At 40.1% G+C, this 18,807-nt stretch overlaps 1 protein-coding gene across 4 annotated transcripts in view; it reads left to right on the plus strand.

Annotated features, from left to right (window-relative positions):
• Positions 1-18,807, plus strand: part of cunh18orf21 (chromosome unknown C18orf21 homolog) — a 40,805-nt gene that overhangs the window by 18,995 nt on the left and 3,003 nt on the right. Inside the window, exons 1-3 of one of the 4 annotated variants that reach the window (XM_022746960.1) lie at positions 1,222-1,247; positions 7,253-7,281; positions 8,068-8,288. In XM_022746960.1, coding sequence (XP_022602681.1) covers positions 7,263-7,281; positions 8,068-8,288 — 240 coding nt within the window. In that variant the 5' untranslated portion in view covers positions 1,222-1,247; positions 7,253-7,262. Of the gene's footprint in view, positions 1-1,221; positions 1,532-7,252; positions 7,282-8,067; positions 8,289-18,807 lie in introns of those variants that run through there. The other 3 variants (XM_022746958.1, XM_022746957.1, XM_022746959.1) reach the window with 3 other exon arrangements.

Consider the following 18,807-nt stretch of genomic DNA (forward strand, 5'->3'; position numbering starts at 1 on the left):
GTAGTCTATGCCAAAATTGCAAATGGATGAAAATGATTAGTTATTAATTGAAAAGATATGATTAGAGCTTATTTCTAACTCAGGTTCACATGGGAGCATGATAAATAAATAATAGCCTATAACATTGCTAAATTGTTTGCCTCTGACTAAAATTGCAGTATTTGCCATGAATGAAAACGTGAAAACCTACTGTTAGGCAGGATGAAATATTCCGGGTAAAGATGTGCGTAAAACGCGCCGGTCCGAGGATCAGCCCTTAGACACTCTGATACGAACAGAGCAGGAGCTTTGTTAATGCTGGTGCTGAATGAAATTCCCTCTGGTGTCGAACAGAATCTCTTTGTAACTTCTTATTGTCACTTCACGTCTCTGCTCCACCGGGCTTGTGTCTGACCGGGCTGCTTCTTTTGATATCCGCACACCAGAGGGTACCCATCCGTGCGCACTCAGAAGGCTCTTCTACCTCCTTGCTGCCGCTGCTGCTTTAAAATATCCAATTTCACATTGTGGCTCTCTTTCTCCCAACAGAATTCCCTTTCAGATCCGATGCATTAATTTCTCTGGATACAGCAGGAGTTTTACAGACTCAAACGATACCCTGGATCTTTGTCGGATGGCATTGGTTAATGTAGCCTATGTGTTTTTGGAGCTCAAGAAACCTGTTTTTTTTAGTGCTCTGATATGCGCAGGATACAGCAATAATGATGTCAATATACCCCACTGCCGTCTAACATTGGTAATCCTAACTGTCCAATAAGATCTGAGGAATGACGACATCAAAGAGTATCTATTCAGTCGAGCTTGGTTGACTGCACTTGCGCTAATTTAATAACTTGTCATCGTTGGATATCTCAGAAAAAGAGCCATTAGTTTGTGTTTAAGGATTTAACTTTGACTGCAGGTAACATAGTAACATGACTGTGGACACACTGTGGATGTAACCTAATTCATGATAGATCATCTGATCCCTAAACAAGCCTTTAAAAGTTCATTTTAATTCAGACTCATAATGTACTCTTACGTTTACTCTGTTTTTTTTTTATATCAATGTAGTTATTTAATTGAATTTTTGTCTGTTTTTTCAGGACTGACCACTTAGCAGTAATGCATAAATCAGCTAACACAGGTAACCAAACCGAGCATTTGTTCCGCAGTGCTTTTGATTGACTCCCTTTCCCACAATGCACCACAAGAAGCGTCAGAATCTCGCGACCCAACGTGGATTTCTGTCGTGTAGCAACCTAGCGGTAACGTTAGTTTTATCTATACCAAAATAACACATTTCCACACTCTTTAGTCGCTCTTTAACAGCTCCAGTCGTGCGTGTGGACGCTGTTTTATCATTTGTTTCCAATTTGCTGACCACGTAAACGAAGAAGAGGTTTGAACAGCGGAGTTTCACACGTCGTAGCAGGACACTCTTTGAAAATGAAGACAACTACCGACGGAAAATCTACCAACTTTCTGTTAGACGCTTCTCTGCTGTATAAAGAAACATGTCCGGAGCTGTCACGGTTCTTCCTGTAAGAAAGTTCGTTTAAAATCCTTCATGAATTGCAGTTTGACGGTGTAGCGCTTACTTTCTGTCCTATATTGTTGTAATGGCGATTTCTAGACGCTAGGGGGAAGAGCTCGACCAGTGTTAACAGCTTACTTCCTGTCCGGGAAATTAAATTTTTGTTGAAGGCTGTTGGAGGAAGTAACATTATACATTTTTTAAATTAATTTCTTCCGGAGTGGTGTCATGATACTTCCAATACCCCGAACGAAAAAATATATTATTTAAAAAATATTATGCTATACTAATATATTCTGTAGATGTTTCCACAGTAAGTCAGTGGTAAATAATGACTGGTGTGATTTAAGATTTCACTTTAGGATCCGTCTGTTACTCCTGTACCTACAGGGAACTTGACCGAATTTTGACAAAATATTAATTAAGCAGACATGGTAGTAGAGTGGTAGTAGTTTGTTATTTCATTTATTTACACATAAAAATTATGAGTTTCATTTAGAAATTAAAAAATGACTAAACTGCTTTACTGGCATGTTAACAAGTAATGATGCTAATAGACCTAAAACAGTATCAGAAAACATCAATGACAAATTTAATTGATGCCTAATACTACAAAAGACCTGTCAATCAGTTTGAAAGGACTAACAGGAAACTCTGGTGGTAGGGCTCTGCTGTGATTGTTATTCTAATATTGAACCACTGTTCCAAGGGCTGAATATCATCTGGTATTTGAGAATTGGCTGCCATCGTTTATCTTGCTGCTATTTTTGTTGAATGGGTTATTGAAGTTGGACATGAGCCAGTTTTAAGTCCAGTGGCTGCTCTTGTGTAGGTGTTGTGGGTAAGTCTGTGCAGCATGTGTGTGCTACTGTAACAGACTTGACTGTCATGTCATGTCATGTCTTATGCAGCTGCAGAGTGAAGCAGATTTCATTGGTGGAGTTACAGTACCTTCCTAACAAGCATAAAAATTAGAGCAGTATGTAGAAAACAAAACTGAGAGCCAGGTAGTCTGTAAGCCTCTTTTCTTCTCCTATATCCTTTTCATGGTTGTAAAAGGACCCATACAGAGCACCAAATCTTTCCCAACGCACCAACTGTCTTTATCTAATTAGCCTCCTGTAGTCAAGTCTTTTCATTCCTATTAGAATAACACAATAGTAATTAATGCCAGTTTCTAATTTATTTAATCATTTACAGTCCACTGCTTCAGTTTTGTTGCTTCTGCCAAAATTGGAATCTATTCCATTTTCTTCTGATGGCATATCCCACACAGTGGTGATTGCCTTATTGTGTGGAAAGTGAAAGCCAAAAGTAATTTCAGAAAAAATCCACTTAAGCCTTAGTCAGAGAGAGAGAGAGTGAGTGTGTGTGTGTGCGCGCGCGTGTCTGTGCGTGCGTACGTGCACGTGGACCATGCACAGTTACAGGTGTACAGACTTGAGTGTTCAAATTTCTTTATCATGTGGATATTAATGAATCTAACAGGTGTAATTGTGTGTGTGTGTGTGTGTGTGTGTGTGTGTGTGTGTGTGTGTGTGTGTGTGTGTGTGTGTGTGTGGGTGGCTCATGTTTGATTTGGGTTCCTGCCATGTCCCTGTATCCTCCAGCTTGTTTTCTCTTTCACCTGAGCCAGGAAATTTGTGGGCAGAACTATGAATGGAAACAAAACCAGAGGTTTTTATAGTGAAACCCAAGTCAGGGTCATTTTACGGATGCGTGAGCCCACTACTCCTTTAAGACAGTCATGGTTGACAGTATTGGCACCCCTGAATTTCCAGTACATAATTATGAATATCTTCAGAAATAAATGCAAATTAACCAATTTTGTATAACCAGATTATTTTAATAACATGTCCAGGGTTACTGAAAAAAAAGAAAAAAAAACTTTGTATAACAGTGACATGATAATACAAAACACAAAATATACCGGGGACACAATTATTGGGTCCCTTCACCAGGTATTTGGTGGAGGGCGCTTCACCAAATATTGGTATTTTCCACTCATTGCTATGTGTACAAGCTCTTAAGTTCGCAGGAGTCATTTTTGCAGTGGCAGATTTCAGCTCTCTCCAAAGATTTTCAATGGGATTTAGGTCAGGACTCATTGCTAGGCAGTTTAAAATAGTTCTTACGACCATGACTGTACATTGATCTGTTCCCCAGATTCTTTGGCTATGATGAGCTGTGGTTATAGAGAACATTTTGACCACATTTAACTACGAGCAGCTGTCCAACAGGCAAGACACGAATCTAAATGTTTGGACACTGGCTGTAAGACCTGATTGGTTTCATGCCAAAGTGCCTGGCAGACAAGACACAATTAGCAGCCACATCCAAAATTTACACTTAGTGTGATGAGCTAATTAAGCCAGGGAGATAATATGGAGAGCATACTAGGAAGGAAATTACTGTTAAGAATTAATGTTTCAGATAGACGTCTTGGATGCACAGTCAATGAGTTAATTGAGTGGAAATGAAAATGTTTTTGTCATCATCCACTCAAATGGCTGGCATACGTGGTTGGTGTGTGTTGATGATGTTATTGGTCCCAATGAACCTCAGCGGTCTCTCTGTGTTCTGGGGGTTTCCAGTGTCCTCTCTTTCTCCAGTTATGGTTTTGGCTCATGTATCACTGGAGTGTTTGTTTGTTTCGTGGGTGCGTGTCATTACTCAAACACACTGCTAAACATATTTGTTGGAGATCTTGTTACTGCCTTCTGCCACTGTCTTCACCCTCTGCCAGGTCAGTGTGTGCGTGTGTGTGTGTGTGTGTGTGTGTGTGTGTGTCTGTGTGTCTGTCTGTCTGTCTGTGTCTGTGTTTGTGTCTGTGTGCGTGCGCGTGCGTGCGTGCGCTTGTTGTGTGTGAGCTGATGTCCCTTAATTGTGGCTCACATTGCCAGACTAGTGAAGTTGTTTTCCAGTAAGTTTGTAATCATAGTTCTGTGTCTAGTAACTAAAGCCTCACTGAGTGCTCTGATTACCAAAGTATGCAGGATGTCTGCTGGACAAAAAGTGTCATGATGTGTTGGTTTTTAAATAGCCTCCAGTGCTTTTGTTCATTATGTACCCAAGGTTTTTTCTTCATACACGGCCAACATGTTTTCTCTTCTGATATCAGTGATTATCCAACATTAGCCATTAACTGGAACTTTGATTAATTAGCGAATATCTGTGTTGGGAAGAATTTAATGAAAGCAGAGGAGGGCTTTAACTGACTGATACAATCCGCCTGTTATTTTGTTAATTAATGAATTGATTGTTGTGTGGTTGTGTAAAATGTCAGAAAAATGCTCCTTATAATTTCCCAGAGACCAAGGTAATGTATACAAATAACTTGTAACAGTCTAGCAGCGAAAGATATTCAATTTACTGTTATGTATTTCAAACAGATGCTTCAAATCATAATATTTGAGGAGCTGGAATCAGTGATTGTTAAGCCGTTTTGTTTGAAAAATGAACAAAATGATTAATCACTTATGAAAATAGTTGCCAATTGATTTTGTCTTTCTGAGTAATTGTTTCAGCCATAAAGCTGTGGATGGAGGTGCTTTGATTTAATTGAACCCTTCTTTTCATCCATTTCATAAATAGGACAGTCACTAACTTTTTTTTAATTTATTTATTTATTTATTTTTTATTATAAATCAGTCACTATGTTTTTCATTCCTTCCACAATCACCGCCTTTTTGAGTCTACTTTACTCTCACCCCATTCATCCACCACTGGCTCTCACCTCCTCTCGTACTGTATCTCATCTTACGGCCTCTCTCAGCAGGAGCCCGCTGACGTCCTCACCCATACACCCAGAGCCCCAGACTTGGAGGCACCTGCTGGTCTCTTTCTCTGTCACATCCAACTGATAAATGGGACCCTGCCAATCTGTGCTCTAGAGGGATACAGTATCTACAGTGTTCACTGATTGACTGACCACACCACTGTCTGTGCCGGGCCACTGTGTCTAAATGTCTACAAGCATCTGTGAAGGTTTTTCAGGATTTGCCAGCAGCCGCACTGTTTTCCCTGATGGTAGCAGTAAAATGCTCTTAATTTTGTGTGTTTTGCCTCAGCCAGCACTTCTGTCTCTAATTACAATATCACTCTGTAGCCAACACATTATGTCATAATGTCCACCCCCCACCCTTTTTGCATCTTCTGGGGCTTTTTGATAGCATCTCCCAGTTGTCAGCAGTCCGTGTGTAGAGCCAAATTCTTGTGTTCATCACCACAACTAAGTGTGCACTTAAAAGGAGAAGCATGACAAGTATGTTAATAAGATTAGTGGAAGAGGTCTTTGCGGTGTACAGTTTCTGAGAGCTGGCTCATCAGGGGAGCAGTAGGAAGGGAGGGCGCAGGAAAACAAATTTTCTCAAGAATCCAGCTTCTTTACATTCAAGTCTTTAGCGGTTTGTTCATAGCTTTTTTAACAGGAGCTTTTTCAGAGGGTTTGCTTTTGTTAGTACTTTCAGGAAATTAAAAATGTGTTTTATTTAGTCAAAATACATTCGTCACTGGTGTCAAGTGGATCTAATGAGCACTGATTATCAATAGTGAAGCAGCCACTTCAGGAAATGTATTCAAAACCTGCAAAACTTTCTGAAGATGACTTTTCTATCAGCTAAGAATAATGAAAAAGGCTTTCTGAATGACAAGCAAAAGTGTCTGGGGAATTGCCCAACATCCATGAGTCATTATCAGTCCTCTACAGAGTCACAATCCACCACGCCAGCTTCGCTCAGCATCTCTTCATTTCCAGCATTTTCTGACAGGGCTCCTATATAATATGACAGTTTAATCCAGTCACTGATTATTAAATTGTGGGGGGGGGGGGTCAAGGGAAAGTGACTCAGACTGTGGGATGAGTGAGTGGAGCTGCATCTAACATCAACCTGCAGTGTGATGCACCATTTCACATACGGGGTGATTGAGAGTGCAAGTGGAGAGTGACAACAAACGTCTGCTGCCAGCCGCCACCGCAGCAGCCAGCGGGTCAACTCCAGATTAAGTCTCTCCCTCCTCTCCATAAACAGCCAGCCCTGTTCCTGTCTCTGTCCCTGCCACACGTGCTGCCGGACAGCAAATTTCCCTTCATTGATTTAAGCCTGCAGCTAATTTTAGGGGGACTTAGCAGTGGCTTAGTTGAAATGTTGGCAAAAATATCTGATTGCGAGAGTTCCAAAACTGGAGGCAGCCTAGCAGGAGGAGGGGGGCTTTGAAATGGCTTGGAGAGTTGCCCTATATTGTTTGGGAGAGACCTATTTGCTTTTCCGGTTGCATGTTTTCCAATACACAAAATGGGAAGGGCTTTCTGTTTTTTTTTTTTTTCCAAATTGGTGTTTCCATATCTTGATGGATCTATTTGCATGGATGTTTAATAGAATTCTTAACTCCAAGATTATTTCACTAAATTATTTAAACTGATAATTATGTGGAAGAAAATTAGTCCAAATATTCCCTTAACTCTTAAGCTCTTAACTTGTTTATGACATTGTTCCAGTGTGAAAGGAGCTGTTCTATTGCAAATTGACAAGGGCATTTTAAAATACACAAATGGGCATGTTGAATTATTTATAAATGATTTTCTCCAGTATTTTAGAGCAAACCAACCAGAAACTTTATCTTTTAAAGAGAAGATGTAATAATTTTTAAGATTAAATCCCACTTACACTTACTTTCACATTCACATATAAATCTCTCCTCCAGTGTCTGATCTTGTATCCTCTTTTTCTTCCCTAGGCAGAGGCCTATGAATGCCACTGTGAACGGTAAGTTAAAAGACCTGTGCATCCTTAAAGAAACTCCATTTTAATTTATAACTTCATTTTGGCATGTTTTCATCAATCATGCCCTGGAGTGTAATAGCCATGTAGAGCAATAGTAAGTAGGACCTTGTCACCGGTTTGTCAAGGTTGATAAACCTCACTAAACCCTTAGCCAAACACACTGAGTCAGCCAGCTGTCTGTGGCAGACTGCCTGATGGGATCACACACACAATCGTAAACACACACAGACACATGCCAGCTAAAACCACATCAATAGGTAGTGGTGCTATTTAGTAAGGCTGTTCAGGCTTTTCTCCTCCAAATAACACCAGGACTGGTCCCAAAGAGAGTAACATGGCGTTTGTTCATTGGTCCATTTGGAGAACTTAATTGCTTGTTGCAAGAAATGATAATGTGACTTATGAAGTCTGGATGTTGAGAGAATAAACAGAATTTTGCAAAATGTTGTTTGGGAATGACAAATATATTGCAATCCAGATTGTTTTTCTGTGGATATAGAAAGATGAGACATCGTAATGAAGTTTTAGCACAGAATCTCTATGCAGCTGCTAAAATGATGATTTCCGACATTGATCTTTCAACTGCCTGTCTTAAACAGATATTTCCTTGCGTTTTTGCTTAATATGCTCACATAAAGGGTTGGAAAACAATTAACAAACTCATTCTCAATCTACCTGGGTATTCTTTTGTTGAAAAAGAAATATGCATGACTGCACCAGAATATTTGCTGACAGGTTTTATATAATTTGTCTCTTCCCTCTTCTCAGCACCACCGAAGCAGAAATGCTCCCGTCTGTTGCAGAACACCTTGGTGTGTCCGTACTGTTATCAGTGGCTGCAGCCTGACAATCACCGGATGCGACTGCGACCCAAGCAGCGTCCATCAGCACGGGTGCAGAGCATCCTGCGTAGAAAGGCCCGGGGGAAACGACTCAGCTTGGTGCAAAAAAATCTGCTGCATCACTTCCAAAAGTCCTCCTCAGTACTGGTGAGAAGACAAAACACTACAACCCCACATACCTGGTTGTACTGCACTGCAGCATATTATCCTTGCAGAAAAACATCATGGTTGAATGCTTGATCCGTTGTCCTCTGCTGTGGAAGTGTTGAACTAAGGGGAGGTTTGGATGGAAGGATGGTTTTTATAGCCTGACTTCAGTAGGAGTTTTGAGTCAGATGCTGTTATTGGTATTTAGGAAAAACACCTGCTGGAAAACTGTAATTTCACAGTTTCTTATTTACCTCAAGCAATTTGTGTGTTTTAGGTCGTTTTTTTTAATTTTTTTAAAAATATATTTTGTTGGTAATCCTGGAGTCAAACCTCTTGCGTAATCTAACATCAATCTTGCTGCAAGGTCTTTGAGCTGGACACTTACTCTGTAACTAGTGTTGACTTCTGACCTATGAAGGAGCTAAGACATAAACACATTTCCAAGTGGTGATCAAAATGTATCACATTATTATTTATTATAACTTCAACAAGCTCTTTGTTGTCTCTTGTTGTTGTTGTTTCTAGCCGTTGTTGCTCTTAAGATTGATGAAGGCATTTGTATTCATTTCACAGAAAGAGTCTGGTTTCATTATGGTGCTCCACTCATCGTTACAGCCTTTACAGTGATCCCATTAAGCTTAACTGTAAGAGAACTAATGTTGCCAGACTGTGCTTTGTCAATACTCACCCTGTTCCCTCCCACTGCCCCCAAAATTATTATAGTGGTCCTTTTTGTCTTTCCTCTTAATGGATAACACCAGTCAGAAACAACTTGGAAAGCTTATTTTGGCCAGCACCCATCCACTCCACTGATAAGCCCATTTAGATGAGGAAACTGGCGGTGGACTTTGTGCCCCCCCCCACCCCCCACCCCCCACCCCCCCGCATCAGAGAGCAATGAGAGGAGAGAACCACTGGAGAGCCTCTCTGGTGATCTGACATCAACCCTAATGAAGAGCAGCCCTAGTGGAAATGCTGCTGCTGCCTCATTAAAATCTGGTTGGGCTTGTTTAGTATGCAGGTGTCCCAGGTATTCACCGCACAAAGCACTCTGAACCCACTCTCCACTATATGTCTGTTGACTCTGGGGGCAAAGAGGCAGACGAAGATGGAGTGAGGGAGCAGGAATACAAAAAGGTAGCGAGAGACATGGAGGAGAATAACAAAGGAACAGAAAAAAGGTAAAAAAATAAAAAAAACACAATGATGATAATAAAAATATTCAAGAGAGTGGAAAGTAGAGAGAAAAAGGTGAACAGGAAAAGTCAAATGATGGGAAAGGATAGGAGATGTGCTAACAGTGGATACATGACCTTTTTGATAGTGTTATGTAATGCTGTGTGGTGTCATGTCACATCGACCTTGAGAAGGAAACCATCTCAAAAACATCCAACTAATAGTTTTCGAAAACTCAATACATACATAAGAAGTTACACCTCGCCCAGTTACAGCAACTGCTCGACATGACTGAGCTGACATCTGATTAATGTTGTTTAATATTGATGGGAAACTGGGAAGATTTCTTAAAAAACGCAATATACTACATATATAATAATATAATATATAAATAATAACTACAAAACGTTACACAAATGACATGAGAATAAGCTAAATGACTAAATTACGTTGGTCTCACTCTTAACTACAACCGTTCTGGTTATTCTGAAACACAGAATTTCTCCATTTATTCATATATGACACAATACAAATAAGGTTATACCTACTTTAACAAAGGATTATCAGGTAAATCTTGGCCCCTTAAACTGTTATTTTTTTTTAAATGTGATGCTACAGTGACTTCCTGTTTACATGGTTGATAACTTTTAATTGGACGGTGCTTCAGAGGATGACTAGCTGCCAATTTACACAGTACTAAAGTCTTTACTAGGTAAGGCATTTTTTTGTAGTTTAAATGGTGCAACCCAGTTTAGTAAATCACTAGCTTGAAACTAACTTGTAGCTACTAACTGTAACTACTAAGAAAACATTCAAATGATGGATTTATGACTAGCTAGCTGACTAGCAACCAGATCCATAAACTATACCTGTGTTTTGCTCTCCTATGTAACTCTTAGCTGATACGTCACACTTAGTGAAACATAAATATGTCGTGTGTTGTACACGAAGGGGCCTCTCTCTCGGCCGTGACTCTGCAGCTCTGCTCTTACTCATTTGTCAACAGTGTTTTGGTCATCACGGGGAATGTTGATGCTTGTTCATCACGTGACTTCCTAGTAAACCAATACACCCTGAACATGTCCTCCAAGGTATTTTTACCCTGTGTTTTCATGGTCACTCGCCTGTCATAAAGTGGAGGGGCAACAAGTCAAGCCACGTGTGAGAGACGGCATACACCTGTGCTCGGCAGAAGGGTGAGAGTGAGGCGATACCCTTAAAATGCAGAGCGGTGGAGAAGAGAGATAAGAGAGGGAATGCAGAGTGCTTCTTTGCTTCTCTGGCTCCATGCTGATGAACAGAGCACGGCAACCCTGCCAGGGAGAGAGGCTCAGCACGAGTGCCTGAACAAAGAGATTAGCATCCACTCCTCTCCTCCTTAAAGAAAAAGGTGTGGGAGAATCAGAAGTAATGTGTGTTTTTTTTTTATTTTTTTTTTTATAATTATCATGCCATTTATGTCATTTATAGGAAGACGGTCTTTGATATTTCAACTGTATAAAAAAACATTGTCCACAGATCTTGAAAACTCCCTGATAATTTAACCACAAGGCTTTAATTTGTTAGTGGCTCATCATTCATTTCTGTGTTCCAGAGTCGAGTGTTATGGCTGTGTACACAATATTCTGCTCTTCTTACTGTCAGTCACGTGACACTCACAGGAAGCAGTGAAGGGTTTATTGGAGAAATAAGCAAAACAAACTGTTGTATAAATTTATTGCCGCATTCATGCCTTTTTATGTGTGACGTGAGGTAGATGTTTATTTAAAAACGAGGTGTGAGTATTTGCAGACGCAGATATCTGTGTTTGCTTGAGTTCTCGATGTTCTTTCGAGTGTCAAAACACTTCTGGGATTATGCTGCGGATGAGAGGTGTTGTGGAACACTTTGAAGAGCTTGTTGTTTTTTTTTTTAATCTGGATTAGTTTAAATTGTTGATCAACGCCACATTTCATTCACAAAGTCTTTCCAGCTTTTGTGAGTGAAATATTTTATGTTCCAAACAGTTTGTATACTGCATACTACTATTTACTGTACTTGAATAGTTCATACGTACTGCACACTACTGCACTGTATGTGTATTGAATTTAAGGAAATGTTCCTGTCTTAACTAAATATAAGCTTAAAAGCATCAGACAAACAGAAACACATGACCAGGAGATGCATATTCACACTCACACATGAACACTGTACAGTATTTATACTCCAGGGTGTAAATCCCTTCCATTTCACACCATATTGCTCTCCCTTTAGGATGTTCTGCCCTCAGGATGGATTCCTCAGCTCTGTGAAGTTGTGTCATAGAGGTACTATTAATCGGGTGTGTTTGCGCATGCAGACCAGGTTATCTAGCAGGGGTTATGGAAATAAGTTGGATTGTAGCCCCTCAAGAGAGACAAAGACCCTAAATGGAGCGAAGGACAGCACACTCTCCTCCTCCTTCATTCTTCCATTCTCTCTCCTTGTGTGTAGATTTATACTTCCCAGCAGGCTTGTTTGTTACTAGAAAAAAAGGACACAGTTCTAGCTTGTCCTTGGTTATATACAGTATATTCATGTTTTGTTTCTTTTGGGATGGCTCTATTTTCAAGACAGATTCACCGAGTGTGCTAGTCACAATGCCATTTGCTGACAACACTTGTTTTCAGAATAAAAGATGAAGAAGAAAAATAAAAAATAAACAAAGTGACAGAACATAAGTGGTTGGAAAATCGCTCCCTTTTCCCAGAAAGGCCATTTCTTTCTGACATGAGTCCAGCCTTTCTTTGTAATTTATGTCTCCACTTCTTCTTGACCTCGCTGACCACCTCTCATCCCCTCATCCCATATTCTTCCATTTTTCCTCACGCTCTCCAATCCCTGTCATTCTTTTTACCGCAGCTCATGACCGCCCTCCTTCCCCCCTCGTTTTATCCTCATCTTTCTCCTCTCCTCTTTCCATTCTTGGCCATCTCTTCACCACATCCCTCTGTCATATTTATCTTTACGAGACTAATGCTGCTGGAGAATGTGCCTCTTGAGGAGATGACAGGAAAGAGGAGACAGCGATGTCTGGATGGCCTCTGGATGGTGCTTTGCCTGTTGGTTCTCAGAGAAGAGGAAAAAGCTCCACCAGGGGTTTTGACACCTCAAGGGTGGGCAGCGAGTGGCAGGATGACGAGAGGGGGAGGGTTGTGTTGGGGTAGAGAAAGGTCAGGAGGGAATGTGGAACAGCAACAGTCATGGGCAACTGGCCTTGAGCTTTTTTTTGAGACAAACAGAGGAGGCACGCTGGGACTTGGAAACACTCACTTATATCTCACGTGTGTAGGGATTTAGAAGTGTGTGCTGAAGTATTTTAAGAAAAATGCACCATGTAACGCACACCTACTCAGAATGCATGCATGTTCGTTTGTTTTCTTCCGACACACACACACACACACACACACATACTCAGTAATCCTTGGGCTAGGATCAGATGCAGTTTCAACTCCCTGCTGTCATCATGTTTGTAGCCCAATTCTCAAGCAGGATAAACCCCATAAAGAGAACCTGATGCCACACCATAACAGCATGTCATCTCTCAATTAGCCTCTGTGTCTCACTTCATTTCGTTTCATCGGCACTATTAAAAGTCTACTCTGGAATTTGGCAAACCCTACCGTTAGTTTAACTGTAAACTAGCACGAGTGCCAAGGTTTGGAAGGCGCCACTGTTTGGATCCTCATTCACCAGTATTTACAGTATATTCCCTTAACTGATCAGCATGTGTGCACATCAGTGGTATTCATCACAAATCTGTTATGAAGCCTTTAGTCATTAGCCGTTTTGTTTAGTTTCGAAACCCGCAAAACTCCGAGCAGCTGCAGCCCACCTGGGTTGTCCAGGTGTGTCCTCGGGTCAAAGACATTTTTTAAATTGGAGTTCTACCTAGTACCGTCAAATAATTTAAATTAACATTTTAGTCAGTGGAAACATTTATTTTGCCTAATACTACTAATGAATAAGCCATTAAGCAGGGTTAATTTTGTAAATAAATTCAAACCATGATTTCATGCTCTGGATAAAGCCTCCCCAAGATAATATGTTATATCTGAAAGAACTTTATCAAACTTTTTTTAGAGGCATCAAAGATCTTATATAATTGACAAAAGATTCAAGGCATCATGAATAACATATTATTCTTACATCTAATTTGGCTAACTGGATAAATCCTGCTGTTTGGGGACTATGGATAAACCATCAGTTAAAACCTCGATATCTTTCCTCCAGCCTGTTTTGTTTTGAGGCAAACCTAGTGGTGTGATGCAGGATAAAATGTGACCTTTGTCACCGCCGGCAGAGACAGAAAAAGAGGGAGAAACAGATATGACATCATTTTAAAATGGCACTGTGTAGCAGCGCCGCATTCAGATCAGGTGTCTCTGTGTATTTACTGGGCAGTCGGCCTCCAGACAGTGTGACTAAATGGTTGCCAGCACCATCACAGTGCAAGGCCATGGTTAGAGGAAAGTTTACACTGCTTGCCTCGTATTGATCCCCCAACTGCTCTTCTGCTTTCAGCATTATTGTGTCGTATTGATGTGCTCTCAAATGACTTTTGCACACAATGCATGCAGATGTTCATGCTTTTGAACGCACGCACACACAGAGTGATTCTGAAAACTCTGACACACAATCAACACGTAACACCCACTTACTTTGTCAGGCTTATGTTCAATTCAAAGGCTCTTATAGGCGCCTAATTTGGTCTCTCACCTTGTTACTCTGCTCATCTTCCTCCTCTTGGGTGGTATCGTACTGCCAAGGTCAAACTAATCAACCCATGCTGACCTCTGGCAGCAGAAAGAGAAAGACAGGAAGGGAGATATTTATGGCGCAGGGGCTATTTATAGACGGGAGGGTCCATCTGCAGAATCAATTTATGTGGGTCTGCTAGTGTTTGTGTGTCTGTGTGCCATTTTCACTATTTCACATGCAATTTAACTTTTAATTCTCAGAACCAATGTTATTTTTAAGAGTCATCTCAGGGTGTAGGATTGCATGTCACATGGTGGAATGTATGTTTCTGGAAGAAGAAAAAAATGTGAAAGGTCTGGAAAGGTTTCTGTGTTGATTAGGTTCAGACTTGTTTAAAATTGTTAAACTCACAAGACTAAACTCCCTTGTCTCATTTCTCACAATATTAAGTCACATACAGTCAACTGAGTTTCAGCTAAACGATATAAAGCTGCACAATCTCACTGAGAGTTGTCAAATTTATGAACTATTGCTGAATCCTTTGATGAATAAAAGCTCAGACTATTATTCATGCTCATTCATGTAAACTGAGATAGGATGCGTGTCAGAGCTCATAAATTAAAGGATGATTGCTGATTTGTTGGCATGCGAGTGAGCCCTGACTGCTTTTCAACCTTTCACTGCAGACACACATGAGAATTAGCAGGTTTATTCTGACTTCAAAATGGCATAAAGGAGCCATAAATAGCTGCTGTTATTGAGGTATATAATGATTGCATGTTGTCTCTTTTTATGATTTAGTAGGTGCTGACATTCCATGTGCATGCCGGATTGCGAGAGCTAAATATCTGTTGATATATGTGTGCAGGATCAAGGTTAAGTGTATCTGTGAGTGTGGCTGTGTGTGTGGGTTCACATTTCCCATTGAACACAAACACAAGCATGAAAATGTTGTAAGACAGAAACCAGGCTTCTCTTATTGTTTAGACGGGAGTAGGGTGAAAGGTCAAGGCTGACCAGGTGAGAGAATATATTCACAGGTCAGAGGCAGTGCTAGATTGCTATTCGCTATGTTTCTTGTACAGTGGATTTCAGTTAAATATTGGAATCACAAGTGGTGTTTTTTTCCTCTGAGCGTATGGTGAACTTAGATTTTCCAAACAGAAATTCGAGTTTCTGCAAAAACCTATTGTCCTTAATATTCCCCCAGCTGTGTATAGGTGGTTGTTTATTCTCTTCATACGCTGAAGCTCCAACATGTCGCCGCTGCCATATGTTTGACTGACCGCTGTGTAGGTCTGTCTGCTGCCAGGATGAGCAGCCCAAGATGAGGAAATGAAATCTCTCTGTGGCACCAGCTCACGTGTGCCCCTCCAAGTGCATACACTACATGTCAAAGGATTAGCGTAAATTAAATGGGCACACGTGATGGGTGGGATTTTCATTTCAGGTTCCCATGATCTCTCATCACTATGCAGCAGCTATACCATACATGTTGTTTCGGAATGGACAGAGTCACTTTGTCGACTCTTTCGTATTGTCGAACTTGGTCCGATTAGTCTCTCCACTATGCTTTTCTGTGCACATGCACAAACATGCACCTTCACTGGGTAAAGGTTTCCTTTCTTAGAGCCTGTCATATCAGCGCCTCAGCTCAGGCCAGCTGATGATAGTGGGACCAGGACAAAAGGATAAACAGCATGAGGTCATTCTGTCTGTAAACATCCATCTGCAGCCAGCTGTCTGTCTGTCTGTGTTTGATCCACTTCACCATGAACCCAACCTCTTGTTTTGCTAAGGTGTTTTTTTTTCTCTCCTTGGCAATTATTGGACAGTCGCCTCAGTTCAAATTAGTAAAATCTAGGCTGTCACCTAAAAGTCCACAGACCTGATCACTTACAATATGTGTTACAACTGAGATGATAGCACCGTTTATAACTTGGGAACAAATAGTTTTTGTTTGAGGATTTGGCACCAGCATCCTGTTTAGGTTTGATTAGATGAACCTTTAATGATCCACAGGAGGAAATTGGGTAGTTGTAGTAGGAAATGACAGGAGGTGTGGATGGAAAGGTTCTAAATAACAATAAAGCAAGTGCAGTGTGAAATGGATCAACACTATTCATCACTACACTTATCGAGGCGGATAGATGTAGACATAAACAGGAATGATGCAGTGTACAAAATGTTCAATATGTCACAGGCTCTGCATCATTAAATGAAAAAAAAAAAAAAAAAAAGAGTGTTCCTTCTCACTTTTTAAAAAGACTAGACACATGACATAAGTTATAGATGTGTGAATTTGAATATAGTACTTCCACATTCCACTTTCAGTCTGTCACTGACTTTGCTATGAAAAAAAAAAAAATGTTTGCAAGAGTTTCTCTAAAAACAAAAACCCTGGGTTCAAATTTTAAAATCTTAATGGATGAATAGTAATGCATTTTAGCCTTTTATCAACAAATACATTTTCCAAAGCATTACATTTTTTTTATTTTCTTTACATTTCCATCTATTTTAAGACAGCTTTAATGATGTCAAAAATATGTTACTGTCATCTGACCTTGCAGTTGCGAGCAAGAAGTGTTGTAGAAATCCTTCATGTTGATGCAAACACAGACTCAGTTTTCCAAGTATACATTTTTCTAAATGCAAGAAAACCAAACAGAGTTTTCCCCAGTTGTTTGTGACTTACAAATAATATATATTATAGTTAAAATAACAGTTTTAAACATAAAGTAGTGTTAATGTTAGTTATAGTGGAGAGTGGCGGACACATTATGAATTCAGTGTTGGGCTTGAGGACACGTCAGTAGGATAGATATTTCATCCTTCACGTGAACCCACATCCTCCAGTGGAGTGCCACTCTATCCATTATAGATCACCTCTGTTTCTCTGAAATACCTCTTTATGATCAGAAAGTGGTGCCAGTGTAACATCCTTTGCCATGTCTTTGTAATATTAATGCATTTTTCTTGGCTGAAGACACAAAGAAAAGCCTGCACACTGTGTGTTCCTGAATAATAAGCTTGAACATCTTTATCGTCTCCAGCCAACTTTTACCTTAATATGTTAAATACACTTGCTTCCAGCTTTTTGACTTGTTATTTCTTTTTATACAGCAGTTGTGATCATAATAGGTTAGAGCTTTGCTGAGATTAGAGGAGTGCCAGTTATTTCAAGTTCAGAAGAGATAATGAGTTTGATGAAAAGGCTTTTACTATTGAGTGTTCTTTTTTTAGGATGAAGCTCCATCTGCTGAAATAGAAGCTTGCCTGTTTAGAAGTTCGACAGAAGTTAGTTTTATACCACTTCCGTGATCACAGTAAGTCAGGAGCCATACAGGACACAAAACCTAAAATGCTTACCTCATCCATAGAATAGATGGTTTACTGTTTAGACTGCAGAATAACCTCGCTGTGTGAATTCGGTCATGATTGAGCAAAAACAGCTTTTTAATGATCAATACAACAGTTTTGCTGAAATGTATTGGGTATCCAGCTCTGGAGGTTCTCTTATATATGTTGAAAATTAAATCTGCAGACTTACATGAGTTATATTCATTTTTACCTTTACAATATAAGGAAATTATTTCATATAACACAAGTCAAAACTACCACCAGCAAACATGATGATCACAATGGTTTGCGAAGTGTTTTCTCACAGCATTTCAGTCAGTGTTTCATATGCGGCCTGCACTGAACTCCTCAATAATTCAATATTGTCATTTATGGGCTTGAATTTTGTGTCCATAGACATAAATAGAAATGATTTATAATTTCATTTACCCTACAGAAACAAGGCCATGATATATTCTACAAGGAAAAGAATTAAATGGAAAAAATATATAAAATGTTTATCTTAAAGGATTTCAAACACAACTTTCAGCCATACCTTTCTTTGTTTGGATTTGCTTAGATGAAGTTCAGAATTTTTTATTTTTTTTTTTTTTGTCCTGTTGATTTTTATTTGCAAACAAGGATGTGTCCGGATGAGTCACTGTTGAAAAGTAGCAGCAGAGTGCTGGCTGTCTCACAGATGAGTTGACCCTTTTTCTCTCTGCATTGGTCAGTCCTCCTTTGAGCCACACCCCTACTCAAAGATAGGTGGGTCGGTTGCTGGGCTTGGTCTGTATAAAGCTGGACGGGCGGGCTCATGTGGTAAACACTTCACATACTGTCACATAGAAAGAAAGAGGAACTCAGTCCTCCTGGTGCATCGAAACCCAACTCTCCAACAGACACCTGTCAGAATCTGAAATGGCTACGTTCGTGTCGGTGAGTTTTCCATCTCATCAGCATTCAGGACTGTCAGCAGCTTGGCTCAGACCTGCTGACCTCTGCAGTGGTGGTCTGTTTAGACCAGTTTTAACCTTGTGCAACTCTGGATGGCTTGTGCAACTGATGGGACTTAAGTGACTGATGGTTTGGAGGAGTGTTGAAGAGTTCCTAATCGACGCTAAATAGCACTTAAGAGTTTGTACTGCATTTTCTATGGGAAAAGGAAGGAAGGAAGAAAGTTTTCTTAAGGGAGAAAAGTGTAACAGGCTGTTTGTTAAAGAGCTTAATTCTTTACTGGAGTAAAAAAAAAAAAAAATGACTACAAAAAACCTGGTAATTA

This window comes from Seriola dumerili, unplaced genomic scaffold (assembly GCF_002260705.1).
Source record: "Seriola dumerili isolate Sdu_G_001 unplaced genomic scaffold, Sdu_1.0 BDQW01000110.1, whole genome shotgun sequence".
In the NCBI taxonomy this organism is placed as follows: Eukaryota; Metazoa; Chordata; class Actinopteri; order Carangiformes; family Carangidae; genus Seriola; species Seriola dumerili.